Below are 18,839 nucleotides of genomic sequence, written 5' to 3'. Positions count from 1 at the left end.
GAGAAAGATCAGTTCTTTTTTATTTTATAAGAAACCAAATAAGAAGGCCCTTCTTGGGCTCAGGCTTATACTGCCGTGTGTGTGTGTGTGTGTGTGTGTGTGTGTGTGCATGCACGTGTGTATTCACGAGGTGCTGTTGATGGGAAGAAGGATCATATACTGGAATGGGTGACTCAGGGAGAGTGTCCCTGGGGAGGGGTTATGTGATTCAGCTGCACTGCTCCCAGATTACTTGTCCTAAATGTCACTCCAGGCCAGGCACGGTGGCTCATGCCTGTATTCCCAGCACTTGGGAGGCTGTGGCAGGCAGATCACTTGAACCCAAGAGTTCGAGACCAGCCTGGGAAATATGGTGAGACTCCATCTCTACAAAAAATACAAAAAATTAGCCGGACATGGTGACATGAACCTGTAGTCAAAGCTACCCGGGAGGGTGAGGCAGGAAGATGGGTTAAGCATGGGAGGTAGAGGCTGCAGTGAGCTGTGGCCATGCCACTGCATTCCAGCCTGAGCAAAAGAACAAGACCCTGTCTCAAAAATAAAAAATAAAAAATAAATGTCACTCCACTGTTTAGGACTGATCAAGTCGAGTCCCAGCCCTTCAACAGGCTTTCTGTGCCATCCATGATCCAGCCTCGCCTCTCTTTTCCCCACATATCCTGTCTACTTTACTCCCCACATTGGTGTCCCCTGTATCCTAAAAGCAGAGCACAAGCCCCCCTGCTCTGTGAATCCTTCCCACACGCCAATCTCCTCCTCTTCCTCACTTTACCTAACTCTACCCCATTGTGACCACTAATGATGCTGGACAATTAACACATATGATAACATTCTTTTATTCAGGACACGTTTCATTTATGTCTGCTGTGTCTTTTCAACCTGATGCTAAGCTTCCTACGGAAAGAGACCATGCCCTGTGTACGCCAAACTATCACATATGTAGAGTACAGAGTTCAGAATATGTGTCTTTACATGAAAAATGGAATGGCTGTTATTTTGGTTTAGATGACTCCTGTTTTCCAATGTGTAATGGCCAGTGACTACTCTTGAGAACGCTCTTGTAGCTTTCTGTGACTGTGTCGCTAATCCATTGATATTATATGGGAGAGAAGCAATATAGTGTTAGGGTTGAGAAGAAATGGACAGCTTGGGTTCTATCTTGGCTTTGCCACTTCCCACCTGCATGACTTTGGAAATGTTACTAGAACTCACTAAATTTTATCTTCACTTGTAATATGTGGTTAATAAACTGACTTCCTAGGGTGGTTGTGAGGACTTAAATGAGTTAACATGGAAAAGGCCTATCATAATGCCAGGCAGGAAATGAGCACTCAATAAATGGTGATAATTGGCCGGGCATGATGGCTCACGCCTGTAATCCCAGCACTTTGGGAGGCTGAGGCGGGCAGATCACTTGAGGTTAGGAGTATGAGACCAGCCTGGCCAATATGGTGAAACCCTGTCTCTACTAAAAATACAAAAAAAAAAAAAAAAATTAGCTGAGCTTGGTGGCAGGCGCCTGTAATCCCAGTTACGCAGGAGGCTGGGGCAGAAGAATTGCTTGAGCCTGGGAGGCAGAGGTTGCAGTGAGCTGAGATCATGCCACTGCACCCCAGCCTGGGTGACAGAGCAAGACCCCGTCTCAAAAAATTAAATAAATAAAAAATGGTGATTATTGTTATTATTCAAGCACTCTAAATTATTCCCAGCTACTGAGGTGGACATCCTGGGTAATGCAATGAGCTGGATATCTTCCATTTGTTTCTCCAAGTCTCTCCCAAAGTTCATAGCTCCTGTCATGATCATTCCTCCACACAGCTACTATTAGGGGCTGAATTGTGCTCCCAAAATTCCTATGTTGAAGCCTATCTCCCAGTACCTCAGAATGTGACTGTATTTGGAGATAGGACCTTTAGAGAAGTAATTAGGGTAAAAAGAGGTAATATGTGTGGGCCCTAATCCAGTAGGACTGGTGTCCAGGGTTAGAACACAGACATGTGTCCACACAGAGGACAGACCATGTGAGGACAGAAGGAGAAGACAGCCAGCTACCAGTCAAGGAGAAATGCCTCAGGATGAAATCAACCCTGCTGAAACTTTGATCTTGGACCTCCAGCCTCCAGAACTGTGCAAAAATAAATTTCTACGCTTAAGCCATCCAGTCTGTAGTACTTTATGGGAATCCTAGCAAACTACTATAGCCATCCTCTTCATGTTCCAGTGAGAATTCCTCCTTTGCCTCTTTAGAACTAGGGGCAGTAACAACTCCCTGCTTTTGCTAGTGCCAGCATACTGCACTATCCCCAATAAAATTGGATTCTCTAAAACCTACCCAAAGCTTTGTAATAGGCCCTTTATTACACTCTCCTTAAATTACTCATTAAGTGTTTCTTTCCACTAAGGGGATCTGGATGTCTCCATAATAACTTAGCTGTCCAGGACTGGGCTCTGTGATTTCTACCACAAGTCTACATAGAGATGAGGGTCAGGGACAGATTTAAATTCTGCCTAAGCAGCCCCTGGTTGCTAAGATAAACAAACAAACAAAACCTAAGCTCTTCTCCAGGGGCAATCAGTATGTGTCTTTGGAAATGACAAAAAGTAATATCTTTTCTGAAATATTGGCCTTATGTCTTATTATTTATTTATATCACAGACCTGGTCTTGCTATATGGCCCAGGCCGGCCTCCAACTCCTGGACTCAAGTGATCCTCACACCTCTGCCTCCCAAGTAGCTGGGACTATAGGCGCACACCACCGCACCCAGTGTAATTTGATTTTATGTCACAGTTGCCACAGTGCTTTCTTTTTTTCTATTTTTTTTGGAGACAGAGTCTTGCTCTATCACCCAGGCTGGATTGGAGTGCAGTGGTGTGATCCCGGCTCACTGCAACTTCCACCTGCCCAGATTCAAGCAATTCTTGTGCCTCAGCCTCCCAAGTAGCTGGGACTACAGGTGCACACCAGCATGCCAGCTTTTTTTTTTTTTGAGACAGAGCCTTGCTCTGTCACCCAGGCTGGAATGCAGTGACAAGATCTCAGCTCACTACAACCTTCACCTCCAGGATTCAAGCAATTCTCCCTCCTCAGTCTCCCAAGTAGCTGGGACTACAGGCGTGTGCCACCACACTCGGCTAATTTTTTTGTATTTTTTGTAGACACAGGGTTTCACTATGTTGTCCAGGCTGGTCTTGAACTCCCGACCTCAGGTGATCTGCCTGCCTCAGCCTTACAGAGTGCTAGTATTACAGGTGTGAGCCACTGCACCTGGCCATATTTTGTATTTTAGTAGAGATGGGGTTTCTCCATGTTGCCTAGGCTCGTCTCGAACTCCTGAGCTCAGGCAATTTGCCCGCCTTGGCCTCCCAAAGTGCTAGGATAACAGGCATGAGCCACACTTGGCCACTACAGTGCTTTCTTATACCAGAAATTAGTAAGGGAAATATTAGTCTCTATATAATTATGGAGTTGGATTGTATAAGTTGTATGCTTTTTTTAAAAAAGAACTTTCATTTTCATTTTTTAAAAAAATTGTCTTGGCCGAGTGTGGTGGCTCACACCTGTATTCCCAGCACTTTGGGAGGCCGAGCCGGGCAGATCATGAGGTCAGGAGTTTGAGATCAGCCTGGCCAAGATAGTGAAACCCCATCTCTACTAAAAATAAAAATAAAAAAAATTTTTTTTTAATTAACTAGGCATGGTGGTGGGCACCTGTAATCCTAGCTACTTGGGAGGCTGAACCTGGGAGGCGGAGGTTGCAGTGAGCCAAGATTGCGCCACTGCACACCAGCCCGGGCAACAGTTCGAGACTCTGTCTCAAAAAGAAAAAAAAAAAAATTATCTTATAGAATAAAGAAAACTTCAAATAAAAACTCCTGTTAAACAATACTAAATAACTTTAAAAGTGGATATTTAGTTACTAAGTATCCCTCTTTACCCATAGACATTTATATTCATATTTCCGTTAATTTTTCACCACTCTCTAGAATTCACTAGAAGAGGCCTAGAAGAGGGCTCTGGAAAGGAAAAGAAGTTATCTCAGTGTTTGAGGAAAGCCAGTCCCCTGAGTAGCATCGTGTGGTATTTTATTTATCATAGAGAAAAATTTACATGGCTTTAAGCTGTACTGTGTCAAGGGACCGCAGGGCGACAGGCGCAGCGTCTGTTTCCTGAGATTTCTGGGACCAGGATCACAGTGGACCTGCAGGGCTGGGTTAGGTCAGCCTCCCCTGGAACTGGATTAGACCAGCCCCAAACCTGGCCAGTATCGCCCATCCAGAAGCATCACTGTGTCAAGGTGTGGAAACAGCAGCTGTGTGCAGTGGGGGATTCAGGCTGTAGGGTTCTACTTCAAACTTCATAACCCAGTGCAGAACAAAAGGACTTTGTTAAATAAGCAGGAGACCGTGGTGAAGCCTGCAGCTTCCTGCATTATGGGAAGCTCAACCAAAGTGGGTATGATTGGTGAGAAAGGACAAAGGTACAAAGTGCAGCAAGAGCCCGGCGTTTCCTTCAGGCCAGGGGCTAGCTGCATATATGGTCAGCATTAGCGCTGATCTTGCTGTTCAGAGGTACGTGGGGTCACTCAAACAGCATACAGGGAAAAAATGCTGGAGACTTCAGATAGTTTAAAATCTAGAAAATAATTATTACCTAAATCTATAAGCATTCAATGCATAATCACATAAATCAAATAATATCATTTAAAACACCAAAAGCTATTACACTTTTTCTTCTGCTGCTTTTCTCTCCATTGTACTCACTCTAACTGTTCAGTTATCTATTTGGACAAAATACTTACTGCAGTTTGGAAGCCATTTACCAACAAAAAGTTCACGAATTTCACCACCTCCATAGCTGTGTCCATCGAATAAGTGATAAAGACTTTCCCTAAGAGAAAATGTTTACATTTATTAGAAACCGGTCAAATTATTCTATTCTAAACAAACTTCTAAATTATATGTAATATCTTTTGTCCTTCTGGAATAATAAGGGGAAACCTTGGGCTGGGGGTGCTCTAAGAGCTTATGCCTGCATTGTATGGGTTGCTGTCCTCAGGGCACAGCTCCTCAGGCCCAAAATGCCAGCGGGTCTGTCCAAGGGAGTGCAGACTGCTCAGCGTGAATGGAAATCAGAGCGACAGAGGAGAGCACTGGCAGGCTCAGACAAGCCTAAGGGGGCTTCTGAAAAACCGCGAGGCGTTAACAAGAAATCTACCACCCAGACTCCCGGAGTCCTTAAGATCAGGCACCGCCTAGTTTCTTAGAGACACTTGGCACTGTGCCCAAGGAATACTCTCGCAGCAGGCAAAGAAGCTAAAACTTGCTAAGGGGCCACCCAGCAGTGTCTCCTTTTGATCTCCTGATGCTTTCCGCTGCCCTGAAAGCTCGCTCTTCTGACAAGAGCAAGTGGGAGGAGAGTGAGAAAGTAGTTCCCCCGCTCCCTTCTTGCCCGCAATCCACTCACTTTTGGAGAAAGGCCAGGAAGTTTGGAGTAGACCAAAGCACAGCTCAGAAATGTTAGTTTAAAAAAAAACAAACAAAAAACTTCAGCAGCTTGAAGGAGAGACACTGCCTCTGGGCAGTCCAACATCACAGACTCCGTCACTCATCCCTGGGTCAGCTTAGAGCAGCAGACAGTACCGTTTGGACAGGCTTAACCCAGTCAGGATGAACCAGCGTTTTCTCAGGCTAAAGTCTTAGGGAAATTGTCTGACTAGCATTTTAATGTGAAAGCTGAATAATCTCTGTGTGTTGGCTTTTAGTCTGGAATGGACCAGTTAAATCTCAGGAAGCCCTTGGGGCAGAGGACGGAGAAGAAAGGGGGGCTGGAGAGAAAATACGAATCTGTATCTACTCTGAGGTTTTTTGAAACACACCTTCCAAATGGAAGTGTGTATAATGGTCATATTATACATTTAAGCAGCTAGATATATTGATGGCACTCAATTTTCTTCTGAACACCTAACATTCACCCAATTCTTACGTATTTTAGGACTTCCTTTATAGATTGTGGTAAGATATATGTGATCTATAGACTGATATCAGGACTATAACGTATGCAGGGCAGCATCTGTTCTCCAGAAATGCTCAAAATTAAAATGATTACGATCTTAAGAAAATGTTCAGAAATAAAATGTTTTGAATGAAAACAGCAATGAATCATTGTCACAGAAATCTTTCAGAGTTGTCAATGACTAAACAGCACAGATCCCCCAAAAGGAATTAGCAGATGCAAAAGGCTTTGTTTCAGGTTTGGTTCAAAGAGGTTCCCAGATTTGGAAAATGCATATTAGAATTACCTGAGCTTCTCTAGCAAGCACATCATATAATAATCTCACAAATAGTGGCTGTTTTCTTAAGATTTCTGGAAATTACTGTCCTGATTGACCTTAATATGAGAACATTTTGGTGATATTTCAACATTTCTGGTTCTGGCAGCAAAATGTGGAAAAAGAATCATCACCTTACGCTTAGTCGAATGTTTCTTTAAATAAAAGGCTTACTTTGCATTTGGTTGTGATGCAGTATGGAGAATGTGAGATGGTTTTTTCCAAACAAGATTGCTCATTCCTACAGGAAATGACCTCGTTCTTGATGGCTGCTGCTAACTTATGGTGAGACGCTGGGTCCCTGTCCAATACCACATGGACATCCAATCAATTTACCCAGGGACAAGTCCACTCAAAAGCATCATTTAGAAGAGGGAAAAGGCATTGGGGTTATTTGTTTTTGGAGTATGTGCTTAAGGAAATCTAGAGGTAAGCAGTTTTTGAGCGTTACTAGTGGTGTCAGAATCACTAAAAACATTCATACAAAATGCTGGTTACTTTTTAAGCAAAAAGCAAAAAAAGTACATTTTATTTTACTGTGTATATAAGAAATAGCTGAGGTTATGAGGCCAGGTACAGTAGTGTAATCCTAGCACTTTGGGAGGCCAAGGCAGGTGGATCGCTTGAGTCCAGCAGTTCGAGACCAGCCTGGGCAACATGGCAAAACCCCGTCTCTAGTAAAAGTATAAGCAAATTAGCTGGGTGTGGTGGTGTGCACCTGTAACCCCAGCTATTCAGGAGGCTGAGGTGGGAGAATCACCTGAGCCCAGGAGGTTGAGGCTGCAGTTAGCCATGATCACACCACTGCACTCCAGCCTAGGCGACAGGAGTGGGCGACAAAAAAAAAAAAAAAAAAAAAAAAATCTGAGATTAGGGACGAGTGATCATCCAGCCATCACAATGTACAAGACCTCACAAGAAGAAGGAGAGAACAATGTTGCAAACAACTTACGCAATTCTTCTGGCAAATTGCTTGTTTTTAGAGTTCCTCTGGCTGGAGGGTTGCTAGGAGGTCTAGGCACAGCAGCTGGGGACGGAGGCTGGGGAACCTGTGGTCTCAGCTCTGCAGGGCACTCCAAGGACTCCCCAGGAGTGCCAGCTCTATTAGGTGGCTGGTGATGCGGCTGTTCCCTAGACAGGAATACATTTACAGTCAATTTTCATTCTTTACAAAGGCAAACCTTCAGGGACAGAAAGCCTTTTAAAACTATGGGAAGATCCCAGTGGGCTCTCTCTCCTCTGCCTCTATTTCTTATCTGAGACAGAAGGAAGAAGGGAGCTCCACGGAGTTTTAGTCAATAAGCAATTCAGCTGGCTGCCACATGTGAAGGCCTGTGCTCTGACTCCAAAGAGGGAAGCAGGATTTGATTTCTCTATTCAAGATTTGTTTAATTGGAAAAACAAGTCTCATGCACAGGGCAGACAAGGTCACCAACAAAACAAAGTAGTATGACAGGTGACACAGATGGTTGATGTTATAGGCATTCAGATAAAAAGACATGACTTTTAGCTCATAATAGGTAACATTCAATTATGTATCAAAAGGTAAAGAGGGCCATGTAGATTTAGAAGTATTTGTACTGTTGACATATAAATGGAAATCTGATTTTGAAGACCCTTTAAAGAAGTTGTTACCATATTAGATAGCATCTTTATTATTTTGGTTGCCAGTATTCCCACGAGCATTCTGCTGAGATGAACAATCAGATGCCCTCGTGTGAGATTTGCAGGGCAGAAGGAAATGGAGAGCATGTTCTGCTGCTTCTGTGGTTTTTGTTGGTAAGCACGGTGATGAGGTGCTGGGTTTTCCCCAGAAAGCCTCCCAGTGTCCTGTTACCAGCTTCACAAGCATCGAGGGCAGGGCATGGGTATCCATTGTTCGCCAGTGGAGATCTATCTGGCACAGAACTGATCCAACCATTGCAGTGGTCACAGCGGTGTTGCTTTCTGATTCTCCACCTTCCTGGCTGCCAGAGGAGGCAGGCTCTTTAGTGGCCCTGTTCTGTGGTGTTGCGCGAACCGGTGGTAGGACTAAAACTGTCTCTATAATGTTTTATTTCTTTAAAAAAATTCTGAAGCAAATGTGACAATATGTTAACATTCTTTAAATCTGGGTAGTGGGAACATGGATGTTGTTATTTGTTGTGTGTTTGAAATTGTGTCATATTATAAATTTTAAAAAAATGTTTTGACTACAAAATCTCTATGTATACGCCCGGTTTTTGTAGATTGTTGCTTATGCTTTTCATATTTTTACCCAAAGAGTACTCGGGAATTCTAAAAGTCTTATGTAACAGGATTTGAAATAAAATTACACAGAATCTCAACTGTACTATATTTTGAAAATATGAATGCTTAAGATTATTTTTATTTCATATTTTTATTAATATAGAGAAAATAATTTCTATAACATAAGCTTTCATCTAATGGGGGGATCCCATTCCATTTTTTTTTCTCTTTTTCTTTTTTTTATTTCTCCAAGAAAAACCCATTCCAGTTATTTTGCATTAAATTCTTTTATACCAAAAAAACTGTTTCAAAAGTTGCTTAGTTGTTATAGAAGATGATTGCTTATATGATAAAGAAATGTTAAAGCCTTGATAATATTCAAAAACTTCTGTATAAAAACAACACCATGGAAATTAATGACAGAGTAAACTTTCCGAATTAAAGTTCTCTTTCAAACTATCAGTAAGAGGAGACTTAGCTAGCTTCTCTTCTTTTTTTTTTTTTTTTTTGGGACAGGGTCTTGCTGTCACCCAGGCTCAATCACAGCTCACTGCAGCCTTGACCTCCTGGGCTTGGGTGATTTTCCCACCTTAGCCTCCTGAGTAGCTAGGACCACAGGCATGAGCTACCACACCTGGCTAATTTTTGTATTATTTTGGTAGAGATGGGGTTTCACCATGTTGCCCAAGCTGGTCACGAACTCCTGGCCTCAAGCGATCTTCCTGCCTTGGCCTCCCAAAGTACTGGGATTACAGGCATGAGCCACCATGCCCAGCCTCAGTTGGATGGGTTTGTGTGTATGTGTATGTATGTTTTGTTTGTTTGTTAGTTTTTGAGACAGAGTCTCACTCTGTCACCCAGGCTGGAGTGCAGTGGCACAATCACAGCTCACTGCAGCCTTGATCTCTTGGGTTCAGGCAATTCTTCTGCCTCAGCTTCCTGAGTAGCTAGAACCACAGGTATGTACCACCACACCAGGCTAATTTTTGCATTTTTTTGTAGAGATGGGTTTTCGCTATGTTGCCCAGGCTGGTCTCAAATTCCTGGGCTCAAACAATCCACCCACCTCTGCCTCCCAAAGTGCTGGGATTACAGGTGTGAGCCACCATGCCCAGCCTAGCTCCTTTACCTGAACTTATTTTTCATTATCCTAAAATGATAAAATAGATCAAGAAGACCAGAGCAGGCTTAAATTGATGCTACAAAACCAACTACTCTGTATTATCTTTGCAACTCTTTTGTAAGTCTAAAATTGTTTCAAAATAAAAGTTTATTTTAAAAATTACTATTCTCTTTCCTATTCAACACCAAACTTATTTCATAAAGATGCTAACGTTTTATTTATTTCCCTGGAATTTTAGATATTTCTGCTGTAAGAGTGCCTATCCTGCTGTAAAATCACATTTTACCTAATTCCATTGTTTAAACTCCATGTATTTATGGTTTAGAAAAATAAGGGATCTGGCCCGGCACGGTGGCTCACACCCGTAATCCCAGCACTTTGGGAGGCTGATGTGGGTGGATCACTTGAGGCCAGGAGTTTGAAACCAGCCTGGGCAACAAAGTGAGACCCCTTCTCTACAAAAAATAAAAAAAATTAGCTGGGTATGGTAGCGGGCCCCTGTAGTTCCAGCTACTCTTGGGAGGCTGAGGTTGGAAGATGGCTTGAGCACCGGAGGCAGAGGTTTCAATGAGTCGAGATCGCACCACTGCACTTCACCCTGAGTGACAGGGCCAGATCCTGTCTCAAAAGAAAAAGAGAAAAAAGGGATCTGTCTTGAAAGAAAATATGAGGGTTTGTGGGCTTCTGAGCAAAAGAGAAAGCAGGCATGTGCCTCTTCACCATTGTTAATAAAGTGGACTTTTTTTCTTTCAATGAAATTTTCAAACTAATTACCACTTTCTGTATTTCTGAAAAATCCACTCTAATAGTAACTTCATATTTTAGTCTATGCAGTAAAAACAGAATTTAGTTTTACAGTGGTATATAAAAGTTGTTTTTGAGCAAAAGTAAACATTTAATCTACTTTCTTCCAAATATTGTCATAAATCAGGACGCTCCATTTACATGAGTTTTATCTGTATATTTTAGATCCATAAATTAAGAGAAAAGGAAAATCCAAAGAGAATAAGGGGAAAAAATGATGAAAGAGGCAGGGCATGGTGGCTCATGCCTGCAATCCCAGCACTTTGGGAGACCTAGGCGGGCAGATCACAAGGTCAGGAGTTCGAGACTAGCCTGGCCAATATGGTGAAATCTCATCTCTACTAAAAATATAAAAATTAGCCAGATGTGGTGGCATGCAGCTACCTGGGAGGCTGAGGCAGGAGAATAGCTTGAACCCGGGAGGCAGAGGTTGCAGTGAGCCAAGATCATGCCATTGCACTCCAGCCTGGGCGACAGAGCAAGGCTCCGTCTCAAAAAAAAAAAAAAAGATTGAAGAGTTACACAACTGAAATCATGAAAATACAGAGTTGTTTTTCTAAAGAAGCATAGGAGAGACCTAATAATGGTACTCAACATGTATGAATGTTTTTATTACAAAAGAAAATAATAAGCTAGGCACAGTGGCTCATGCCTGTAATACCAGCACTTTGGAAGACCAAGGTGGGTGGATCACTTGAGCCCAGGAGTTCAAGTCCAGCTGGGCAACATAAGGAGATCCCATCACTACAAAATATACAAAAGTTAGCTGGGCATGGTGGCGCGTGCTTCTAGTCCCAGCTACTTAGGAAGCTGAGGTGGGAGGATTGCTTGAACCTGTAAGGTAGAGGTTGCAGTGAGTCAAGTTTGCACCACTGCACGCCAGCCTGGGTGACAGAGCAAGACGCTGTCTCAAAAAAAGAAAAGAACAGGTCATTTTAAATTTTGACCAAAAATTAATTGAATTTAACATTTTAAAGAAAGAAATAGGCTTAAACAGGAATAGACACTAGATATATAAAGAATTGGCTACAGTGGAAGTCAGTCATAGTAAAAACAAAAATCTATTTTGTGGATTAAAAATTCAGATGATCTGAAAATAAAAGAAAGGGGTGTGACTTGGAGAACATCTGAAGAACCTTTCCTTCAACAGAATTTCGACTAGTCACTAGTGGCTCTCTGTGTCTGATAGAGATCCTTGTCAATCAGCTTCCATTTCCTCCTGACCTGAAAAGTCTATATTGGGTGTTCCACTGTGTGACTTGCTCACTAACGTGGATTAGCAAACCTATAAAGAATTCTGTTACATCTTCCTTGCATTGGCATAATTCCTTTCCATGTTAAAAATGCCTGAAGATTGGGCCTGTCATACTTACTGGTGCCTTGGAAGCCCCAGAAAGGAGCAGTCTCTCTGTGCGGGCCTCTCTTCTTGGTCCCAGGGGCTGGGATAATTCAGGATAACCTTCTGCACAGGGTGCAGGCCTCTCACACTGGCTCCAGGCAGCGGCTGCCCAGGCAGAGCCGGCTGGATCACTTGCTGGTAGGCTGCTCGAGGGTAGTCATGGCCATCTGTAGATGAAGACGACAAAGAGAACAGGGAACATCAACTCTAGCTCCTTCGTGTGAAAGGAGTCGTAAGCTCCATGCTCATTTGTGTCTTGATACCAGCTGAGGGGTCCAGACATCTGTTACCACCTCTGCGATGTTTGCCATATTTCTCTGTTGTTGATTACTTGACGGTTTTCACAAAATTCACTTTTTTTTGTCCTAAATAAAAACATATGTGAAATCACCAGTTTGGTATTCTAACTGGAAAGCTCAAAAAACTTTTCAAAAAACTCTACACAGGCTCCTCTTTTCGTAAGATTCTTAGGAAAATCCAACCATGAAGAACCTCTTTCACACCACCATTCCTACCATAATTTCCTTCATGTCCCAAATCCAAGGCTAGGAAAAATTATCTGTATGATAGATATAGAATCACTGCTCTGTCCTTTCCTCCCCCAAGTGGACACACACGTGCATGTGCACACACACACACACCCCACTCCCTCTTTTTTTTTTTTTGAGACGGAGTCTCGCTCTGTCGCCCAGGCTGGAGTGCAGTGGTGCGATCTCGGCTCACTGCAAGCTCCGCCTCCCGGGTTCACGCCATTCTCCTGCCTCAGCTTCCCGAGTAGCTGGGACTACAGGCGCTCGCCACCTTGCCCAGCTAATTTTTTGTATTTTTTAGTAGAGATGGGGTTTCACAGTGTTAGCCAGGATGGTCTCGATCTCCTGACCTCATGATCTGCCCATCTTGGCCTCCCAAAGTGCTGGGATTACAGGCTTGAGCCACCACGCCCGGCCCCCACTCCCTCTTAAGAAGAGGTAAATGAATGAAAACTTCGCTCATCCTCCTGGGAACTAGCCAACCCATTGGCAACACCCTCCAACTTCCTTGGTCCTCTCCTGCTAGAGCCTACCTGCAATTGGAGCCAGGGCTGTTTGAAGAGGGCTGGGCTCAGAGCAAAGCCAGAGCTGGCAGTGACTTATGTGAATGTGCAACCTGGGAAAAAGTGGGTCCCAGCCAGGACCAGGAGCAGCAGGGTCCCCAGGGAAGGGCAGCCTGCCTGACTAGGCAAAAGAATAGAACTAAAAGCCCAGAGGAGAGATGCAGGGAACCAAGTAAGGGTGAGAGGGAAGAGCTCTGAGGGAATGGCCCAGGCCCAAAGTGGGTAAGGTGTTGGGAAATGTGAGAGATGCAAGAGGACTGAAAAGAGCCAAATGGTAGCCCTGCAGGATGAACAATGAGCACCTCCTAGTGATCCAAGCACTGCCCCTGCGACCCACATAAGCATAAGACGATCCAGGAGGAGGCATAACTAGTTAGGACAAGAAGGAAGTGGTTTTGTTTATTTTTTTTAAAAACCCTCATTGATCTTAACATTCTTTTGCTGATTATAAAAGTAATAATCAAGTTTGCCTGCCATGTAGATAGGATACATATAGGGATGTACAGCAAAATAAAACTGGCAAGTAAACAACAAAGTGACTGGTAGGTTGAAATCAAAATGGGAAGGGTGAGAATGTGGCTAAGAATTGATTCTTAAGGCCAGGCACGGTGGCTCACACCTGTAATCCCAGCACTTCGGGTGGCCGAGGCGGACGGATCACCTGAGTTCAGGAGTTTGAGACCAGCCTGGCCATCATGGTGAAACCCCATCTCTACTAAAAATACAAAAATTAGCTGGGTGTCATGGCACACACCTGTAACCCCACCTACTTGGGAGGCTGAGGCAGGAGAATCCCTTGAACTTGGGAGATGGAGGCTGCAGTGAGCTGAGATTGTGCCATTGCATTCCGACCTGGGCAAAAGGGCAAGACTCCGTCTCAAAAACAAAAAAAAAAGAACTGTATTCTTAGTTTGGTAAAGCAGTCAGGAGCCATCTACATTTTCAAAGGGACATTCAGAGGAATGATGGCCTCAAATACAGAACAAAAGACAAATAATGTGTACGTTCACTAGTGTGGCCTCCTCCAGGTTCTCATTGCCTAGACTCAGGAAACTGTTTGGGTGACCTGGCGACGTACCCAAGCTAGTCTCTCAAGTGTGGTCAGATTCCCTGGACTCAATCTATTATTGTCTCCTTTGACCCATGACACCACCTGGGTCCTTCCGATCATGCTGCTTCTGGCAAAAGTGACCATGCCCCTCCAACCCAGACTGTCTCCTGGCAGGACCCCGTGACCCTTGCCCTGATATTGCTTAGGCCTGGTCATGACAAGTAGTAGGGGTTTAAAGAGGGGGAGGGGGAGAAACGAATCCACGTAGGTCTATCCCTGCACCTGGATGACAAAGGAGACCAGGACTTGAACGGACTGCTCTCAGAATGGAAGACAGGCCCACAGAGACTCCTATGGTCTAGGACAAGGTCTACTGCACAGGCTTCACCTTGGCAGCCTTCTTAGGGCAGGGCGGATATATTCCAGGGGGTCCAGATCACCAGTTGCAGTTTCAGGGCAACAGGGCAGGTCTCCACTGCTCCTTTCCCTCGGTTTAAAAAATAGCAAAAAATGGCCAGGCGCGGTGGCTCACGCCTGTAATCCCAGCACTTTGGGAGGCTGAGGCGGGCGAATCACGAGGTCAGGAGATCAAGACCATTCTGGCTAACACAGTGAAACCCTGTCTCTACTAAAAATACAAAAAAATTAGCCGGGCGTGGTGGCGGGCGCCTGTAGTCCCAGCTACTCAGGAGGCTGAGGCAGGAGAATGGCGTGAACCCCGGAGGCAGAGCTTGCAGTGAGCCGAGATGGCACCACGGCACTCCAGCCTGGGCAACAGGACGAGATTCCATCTCAAAAAAAAAAAAAAAAGCAAAAAATGCCACTGCTATCAGGTCCCCAGGTAGGGGCCAGCCCTGCTTTTTGATGAGCCTTGTGTGAGCAGACCCTTTACAAACCCAGCTGTAGATAGAACTGTCGTGGTGGACTGCACTTACAATCTACCCTGCTTGATCAGGTTCCAGCCCCTATAGATCTTGCCTCCCACGACACTCTCACTGGCCCAGTAAGCTCTGGCTTCATCTTGAATATCCCAAACTTGTCCTCTCCTTTGGGATCCTGAGTTTGCCACCCTCTTTGTCCAGAATGTTTTTGCCCTAGATTTTCAGACTGACTTCTTGCCATTCAGAACTCAGCCCAAATATCACCTGTCCAAAGAGGCCTGCCTCCTCACCCAGTTACTTTATCCCATTCCCTATTTTGCTTCCTTCATAGTTCCTATCATGGGTTTGCATAAGTAAGCATGACTTTTACCTGTCAACTTCGTGCCTGCCTTCCCTACTAGAACATAAGCTCTGTGAAAACATAGACTGTGTCCTCTTGCTACCATGTCTCCAAGGATAGCACCGGCACCCAGGGGACGCTCAATAGATGAATGAACGAAGGCTCAATAGTTACAAAGCCGACTTACAGAAAAAGAGAAGCCATTTAGGACTGCACAATCTATTAATACTTTCTAGGGCACAGGTCTCCTATACTAGGAGCCCCCAACTCCCAGGCCACAGGCTGGTATCAGTCTGTTGCCTGTTAGGAACCAGGCCACACAGTGGGAGGTGAGCAATGGGGGAGCAAATGAAGCTCTGTCTGTATTTACAGCCGCTCCCCACCACTTGCATTACCACCTGAGCTCTGCCCCCTGTCAGATCGGCAGCGGCATTAGATTCTCATAGGAGCGCAGACCCTATTGTGAACTGCGCACATGAGGGATCTAGGCTGCATGCTCCTTATGAGAATCCAAGGCCTGATGATCTGTCACTGTCTTCCATCGCCCCCAGATCTAGCTGCTGGAAAACAAGCTGAGGGCTCCCACTGATTCTACATTATGATGAGTTGTATAATTATTTCATTATATATTACAATGTAACAATAATAGAAATAAAGTACACAATAAATGTAATGCACTTGAATCGTCCCCAAACCATCCCCCTCCCCAGTCCGTGGAAAAATTGTCTTCCATGAAACTGGTCCCTGGTGCCAAAAAGGTTGGGGACCACTGCTCTAGACTATCTTAATTCTCTTCTGCTGTCCATCTGTTTTGGGGGTTTTTTGGTTTAATTGGTGTCTCCCTCCAGAAGTAGGAAGGAGAAAGACAAAGTAAAAGAGGAGAAACTTTGCCAGTGGCCTTAAAAGCGTTTAAGAGGAAAGAGCTGAAAGTATCTTGGGAAGTTTTTAATGTTTGAAGCCATTTTTGCTTCCTATATCCATTAATGAATGGCTAATACTGTTTTATTTGCTTTAAAAGGACTACGAAGCTCTAATCACAGGGTTTATTTCTTTTCCAGAAAGCGGATGTTAGTGCTGTTAATCAAAAGCCTTTGAATCAAGGTCATATGATTTCTAACAGATTATTTCCCGCACAACATGTTTTTGTCTCATAGCAACAAATCATATCATTAAAATCACCAAGGCATGTGGGGCTAAGTGTTTGATTAGCTGTAACTTTCATTTCAGAAACGGCCACCTGTGGTAAAAAGTTATGCCAGTTTATGTGAGCAGATGAAAATGATACACCTCATCAATTTCTAAAATTAGGGTACTGACAATATAGTCTTCCATGCTGTCCTTTTATTGTTGAAAACAAAGGAAAACTGAATATCAATGGATCAATAAAAAATGAGCATTCCCTTTTGTAAGTGGAATCTGACCAGCTTTGTCTGGAATTTGACTGGTTGTATGGAAAAGGTTCCTAAATAGGCTGGACATGCCTGTAATCCTAGCACTTTGGGAGGCCTAGGTGGTTGGATCTGTTGAGCCCAGGAGTTTAAGACTAGCCTGACCAACAAGGTGAAATCCCATCTCTACAAAAAAAGAAATACACACACACACAAAAAAGAAAAGTTGCTAAATAAAAACTATGTTTATCAGGTAAATGATCATCTTTTTCATTGCTCAAGGTTTAATCATTTTTTTCATTGCTCAAGCTTTAATCATTTTTTTCCAATTACTATGACGAAGGCTTGCTAATTTACTTGGATACTATACATATAAAATAAGGGCTAACATTTATTGATCACTTGCTACATGTCAAGTACTGTTCTAAGTTCCGTATTGAGAATTATAGAGTTCAATTTTCCATTTCCGTAAAGAAGTTTAACTCAGAATAAAAATCCAGATTCCTCACCACGGCCTGTGTAGCCTTCATCTTCTAGCACACCATTCTCTCCTTGCTCACTCTGCTAGGCCGCACTGGCTTGCTTTTGATATCTTAATGACATCAAGCTCCCTGCTTCCTTAGCTCCTTGCTTCCTTGACCTTCTCGTCCTTTAGGTTTCAGCTCAGATGTCTGCTTAAAGAGACATTCTCTGGCCAACCTGTCTATTAATGTCTATTCCAACAGTTACTTCCCTTATAGCACTTATAATTTGTCATTCTGTTTTTGACTTCTATTTCTTATCCATCTCTCCAGTAGACTGTGAATTCCATGAAAACAAGGACCGTGTATGACTATTTGCTGAATAAAGTGATAAGTGGATGGACAGGTTCTGTTTCCAAATTTCACTGACTCCCTTCTTTGCTTCCCTCCCAGACCAAAAAAAAAAAAAAAATGGCTTTTCCAAGGCTTCATATCACAAAGACTCTACTCATGATTAAGGCTCACTCCTTTCCCCAGGAAGTAGAGAACAGATTTCTTTTTATTCATTCAACAAATATTTATTGAACCTCGATGGCCAGGCACTTGGCGAACAAAGATAAATAGGATACAGTTCCCTTGGGAGTACCTCAAAATAAATGGAGAGAGAAAGAAAATCTGCCTGTCTGTGGGTGTCTGTTTTTAAACACAAACCCACACTAGTTAGTGTGTGAGAAGGGGAGACATATGAGTCGACAGCCACCTACTTGAGAATCCCTGTTCAAAAATAGCTTTCCTGCGGACTTGTCCCCAGTGCCTACAATTCCATCAAGAGAGTTTATTCTGTAGGAGCGGGAAGGTGGGTGACGTGACAGACAAATGATTTGCTAGCATGGTAACTCCTCAGTTCAGAGGCAGTGTTAATCACAAAGCAGAAATGAAAATCTTGCACAATCACGAATGGGCGCCCAGGACTGTATGTTATTTGTCAATCCTGTGATCTTCTTGGCCTGAGTACACACGATCCTCGTGTTACTGAGCTTTTACCACTTGGAATGTGGAAACCAAATCCTAAATGAGGTTTTCCATTTATCAGTCGCAACATGCAACATTTTTCTTCCTTATTAAGAATGGTATTAAAAGAGTTTATGAGAGAGAAATAAAATCTGATTTTCAAGTTGTCAAAAAAACATCGTGATATAATGCAATCAGTTTAGCCAGGAAACAAAATGGCCAATATAAACTGTTGCAGGAACTCCCACAGCTGTAAGCAGCTGTGGTTCCTGAAAGGCAACTCCTTCTTTATCATTTCTTCCATCTGGTTTCTTTTTTCCCTCACTTTAATTGTGCATGCATTCTAGCATACAAATCATCCCTTTTTTTTTTTTTTTTTTTTGGTCCACAGGTACAATTGTACCCATGTACCCATAATTTTATTCTATTCAGTCTCCTTGGTAGAGAAAGCAATACTTTTATAATAAAATGAGGGCTCTCTAGACTTAATTCCCTCTCTTTTCCCAAATATTTGCATCATGAGTTTCATTTGATTGCACAGCCATGAACTCCATGCTGGTGACCTTCAGTGGAAGGATTCGGAGGCAGCAGGAGGCCGACTTTTCCAGGGGGTGGGGTGAGGAGAAAACACAGGCTTATTCCCTTTCTTATTTTCACCTACTTTGAAAACCTTTTTTTTTTTTTCACATGAAAGAGGTGACCAATAACCATTTTTGCTTTACCTTGCA

General features: G+C 43.5%; 1 protein-coding gene across 3 annotated transcripts in view; it reads right to left on the bottom strand.

Annotated features, from left to right (window-relative positions):
- Window positions 1-18,839, bottom strand: part of TRAF3IP2 (TRAF3 interacting protein 2) — a 47,278-nt gene that overhangs the window by 9,521 nt on the left and 18,918 nt on the right. For 2 of the 3 annotated variants that reach the window (XM_021937973.2, XM_021937972.2), the window contains 3 exons: window positions 11,861-12,053; window positions 7,284-7,462; window positions 4,802-4,890 (listed from right to left, as the gene is read on the bottom strand). In XM_021937973.2, coding sequence (XP_021793665.2) covers window positions 4,802-4,890; window positions 7,284-7,462; window positions 11,861-12,053 — 461 coding nt within the window. Of the gene's footprint in view, window positions 1-4,801; window positions 4,891-5,466; window positions 6,995-7,283; window positions 7,463-11,860; window positions 12,054-18,839 lie in introns of those variants that run through there. The other variant, XM_021937974.2, reaches the window with a different exon arrangement.

The sequence above is a fragment of the Papio anubis genome, chromosome 6, assembly GCF_008728515.1.
Source record: "Papio anubis isolate 15944 chromosome 6, Panubis1.0, whole genome shotgun sequence".
NCBI lineage: Eukaryota > Metazoa > Chordata > Mammalia > Primates > Cercopithecidae > Papio > Papio anubis.
This window is presented reverse-complemented; position numbering and strand designations above follow the sequence as displayed.